This window comes from Amphiura filiformis, chromosome 10 (genome assembly GCF_039555335.1).
Source record: "Amphiura filiformis chromosome 10, Afil_fr2py, whole genome shotgun sequence".
NCBI lineage: Eukaryota > Metazoa > Echinodermata > Ophiuroidea > Amphilepidida > Amphiuridae > Amphiura > Amphiura filiformis.
This window is the reverse complement of record NC_092637.1, coordinates 9996476-10000307: the sequence shown is the minus strand read 5'-3', so window position 1 is coordinate 10000307 and position 3832 is coordinate 9996476. Positions and strand designations below refer to the sequence as shown.

General features: G+C 37.0%; 1 protein-coding gene across 1 annotated transcript; it reads left to right on the top strand.

Annotated features, from left to right (window-relative positions):
- Positions 1 to 591: 591 nt before the first annotated feature.
- Positions 592 to 3576, top strand: LOC140162106 (uncharacterized). Its single transcript, XM_072185386.1, has 2 exons — positions 592 to 1313; positions 2126 to 3576. The coding sequence occupies exons 1-2, from the start codon at positions 1183 to 1185 to the stop codon at positions 3336 to 3338; spliced, it is 1344 nt and encodes a 447-aa protein (XP_072041487.1). The 5' UTR covers positions 592 to 1182; the 3' UTR covers positions 3339 to 3576.
- Positions 3577 to 3832: the final 256 nt, after the last annotated feature.

Here is a 3832-nt window from a genome sequence, read left to right as displayed (position 1 = left end):
AATTTATGCGAACATAATGTACTCATTCTATTTATGACTGTTTTCAAAGTTTTTGGATCATACCTTGATACATGTATGTAACAACTGTTAGCCTGCATATTATATTGCTCAATAAAGAAATATTAACATAGAACATACACAAATTAATATTTCAAAACGTTTATAAACGTGTTATAAACGCGTTTTGGTTTTGCTCAAAGCGTTCTAATAGCATATAAATGTCGGCTTATACATAAAAGTTATGAAAACATTTTATAAATGTTTTATATGAGTTTAAGGGGTACTACACCCCTGGCCAATTTTGTGCCTATGTTTGCATTTTCTCAAAAATTATAGCACATTGGTGACAAGTAAGATATGTATAGTATAGGGGCAAGGAATACAACTACTGTACTGAAAATTCAGCAACTCAAAACAAATAGTTATTGATTTATTGATCAAATATTGGTTTTCCCTCATTTTTGACTGTAACTCCGAAACAGTTGTCTGCGCTGAAATAAAATTTCCAGTGCAGTAGTTGTAGTCCTTGCCCCTATAATATACATATCTTACTTGTCACCAATGTGCTATAATTTTTGAGAAAAACGCTTGGAGGGGGTGCAGAATCTATGCTGAATTGTTCAATTCGGCGCCCCAAAGTGTGGCTCCCAGGGCACAGGCCCCTTCCCCACGTCGCTACACCACTGCAGAACTCTTGAACTCGTTGCTCAAGCAGTGAATAATTTTACTTGTCCCTTTTGCATCTTCGTATCAATACGAAGCCGGTTTGCCCTGAACTACCGAATATCGACTTACTGCAAATAAGCAAGCACACACATCACATTCTTTTAGTAACATCATTTGTATTATTATGGTGTGGGTCACGCCAATTTTTATAATGAGATTTGGGTCATAAAAGAAGAAAGGTTGGGAAGATCTGGGTTACATGTCTCACTCGTTGTCGAAGAAAACAAGTGCGTGACTAGAACAAGCAGTATGCCAAATTCCATATTTGGGATGATTTACTTTAACGCAAATCACAGGTCGCAAATGCGTATGAAATAACACATGTCATGGATCTTTTGACTCGATGATGGCCTGGGAATGACTGCACCTTCCATATATGGAAGCAATAACCAAATCTGATCAACTTAATGATATGAAATATCGTATTTTTCCACTCTCTATTGTTTTTCCAAAGCGATGGCTACTGTATCACTGGATGAAATGTCACTTGCTGACCAACCTGATGGACTGATTAGCATGCTGAATATAGACGTATTGCTGATTATCTTCAACTACTTATCTCTCTATGATAAACTTATGGCAATGAGGTAATTTAATAACAAAATAATACCATTTACAAAAGTTAGGCAATTTAGGTGTCACTTTTTATGTGATTGTCCTACAAGACTTACATCACCGAAACTCATACCACCGAACTCCAGCGCACTCAAAACAAAGCAGTTCGCAAACTTTATGGCATTAAAATATATGAGTAAGTACTACAGAATTAAAACCAAAGAACCAGGACTTGATACATGTGTTATAACGAGATTTATTTTTATTTGGGAAACTGGGTAAGGTCTGAGTTGAGTTGCCCCCGAACAATTACTATGCCAGTTCATGGTGTATACAGCATGCAATTATCGCGTTGATTCGTGTTTATAACAGACCAACCTAAATGGTTAAATAAATAACAATAGACGACACCACAACGTCATAGATAGGCGGGGATACACAAATCACTCCAGCTTGCATGCCAAATATTTTATGGCAGGAATGTTCATGAATATTAATTTGGGCCAAAATAATCGTCACAACACTCGCATAAAGCAACAGTTGGGGGTATTCGGTTTCGATCAGAATGCGCTTGAGGCAAACGTTAACATATGAACGCAGAACTGTTTTCATTCTTTTCCGCCTACTGTCAGCAAGTACTTGAATAACCCCCCCCATTTCCCCCATAGCTGCCAGCGTTAATGTACGAGGCGGTATAGGGAGTCCGTGTTCTCTGGTTTTAATTCTATGATATGTAGGCCTACACATATATTATATAATCCCTAATCTTTATTAACAATTTATGCTTTTCTCCATTCTTAAACTAGTAAATACAGTTTTATCACCCATTCACATTACATTGCAGGGTGAATAAACGATGGTGTCATATTCTCAAAAGTCATCAATCCTGGTCTGTCATCAATTTCAACGACAAGGGTCCAATCAGAAAGATGAATGAATCTGCAAGGCGTTACAGGCGCTTTGTATCAAAAGACAAAAAGACACGTTTCGTATATCAAGAATTCGGTAATGAGTGGCGTTTTCCGAAGAACGAAGATGATGTGTTAAATTTCCTGAATCTCTATGCCGGTGCAAGTCTGGAAGAAATTTATCTGACAGTAGTAAGCGAGAAGATTATGACGTTTCTGCGTATGAACTGTCCTCATTTACGCACACTTGACTTTGTGAATATAGAGTTTAAACATTTAATGCTAAAACGGGAAGATCTTGATGAACAACTTTATCTTCCACCAAAACTTGAAAGTTTGGGTCTTAAATGTCCTGTGGGTGTACGAGATGTATATACGAGTTTACGATGCGAACGACTTATATCATGTTTGGAAAAATATTCTCATTTGCGAAAGTTAAGACTAAATAATATCACACTATCCTCAGAAGCGATGAAGGTACTTACGCGAATGATAAGTTTACGTGTATTGGAATTATTTGACTGTGGAACAAGATGTAGCCAGTCAGTTTCTGCTTCACTAGGATCTTTGACATCGTTGACTTCTTTCAGATTGGTGAATTCCGCCTACTTCACTACCACTGACGAAATATTGTACAGTATCATGCACTGGTCACATTTAAAACAGTTGGCTCTAATACATAACAGTTATTCATGTGAAGCTTTTGACAGAATGATACCGGAATTATTAAATCTAGAAACACTGGAACTGGAAGGACCATTGGTGACGTCATCAGTAGTTACTCTTATTGGAACGCATCTTAAGAAACTCAAATCATTAGAATTGAGGTCTGGAAATTATGATGGTAGTAGTTTATTGTCACTGCGTTATCATGCCACGCTTGAAAACTTTGCAGTCGATCAATCCAGACAATGTAATGAGAACAACTGGTTAGGGCTGGTATATGATGTATTAGTCACACTGCCTCGGATTAAGAACGTCAAAATCACATCTATAGGTATACCTTTTTCTTTTGATCAAAATCCAGCCATTAGATCTGCAGATATTGAGTTGGTCTCAGACGCTGATCGTGGGGGTTGCAGTCGAAATAACATTAGAATAACAAAAGAAAACGAATTAAGTAGCAGATACTTTGTTGAAGGAAAATAGTGTGTGAAATAAAGAATACATTAACAACCCATTCACACCTCATTTACAAACACAATTTACATACCCTCAAACACACTCACACACCCCTTCAAACACACTCACACTAGTCATCCCACCCCGATAGACCATAATTAGAGGTCTTTTCTGCCCAGCGAAGATATAGAATCTGATTAAAATAAATGTGAAACTGGATCAATTTTCAGCATGTTGTTTATTATCATTTTCTGATGCGTCTGTCGTACTACAGGGTGTAACAATAAAATTTGTACAATTGCATTTTGACTTCTCAGGAAAAAACTAAAAGCGTTATGGCATAAATGTTATATGCAATGCAATCAGTAATATCTTGGCTAAAAATAGACGTTTAGTTGGTTTCTTTACTAGCTTGGGTTCAAAAGTTATGTCCGATTAATTAAATCATCCAGAAAACGTGTTGGGCCACTTTTGCCATGTTTGCGCATATCAAGTTTGAATTGAACCGCGTAGATATGCTT

Excerpts from the sequence above, each read along its gene's own strand:
- LOC140162106 (XM_072185386.1), top strand. The coding sequence starts at position 1,183 with ATGGCTACTGTATCACTGGATGAAATGTCACTTGCTGACCAACCTGAT. Across the intron at positions 1,314-2,125 it reads GATAAACTTATGGCAATGAG|GGTGAATAAACGATGGTGTC; the intron begins GTAATTTAATAA and ends ATTACATTGCAG.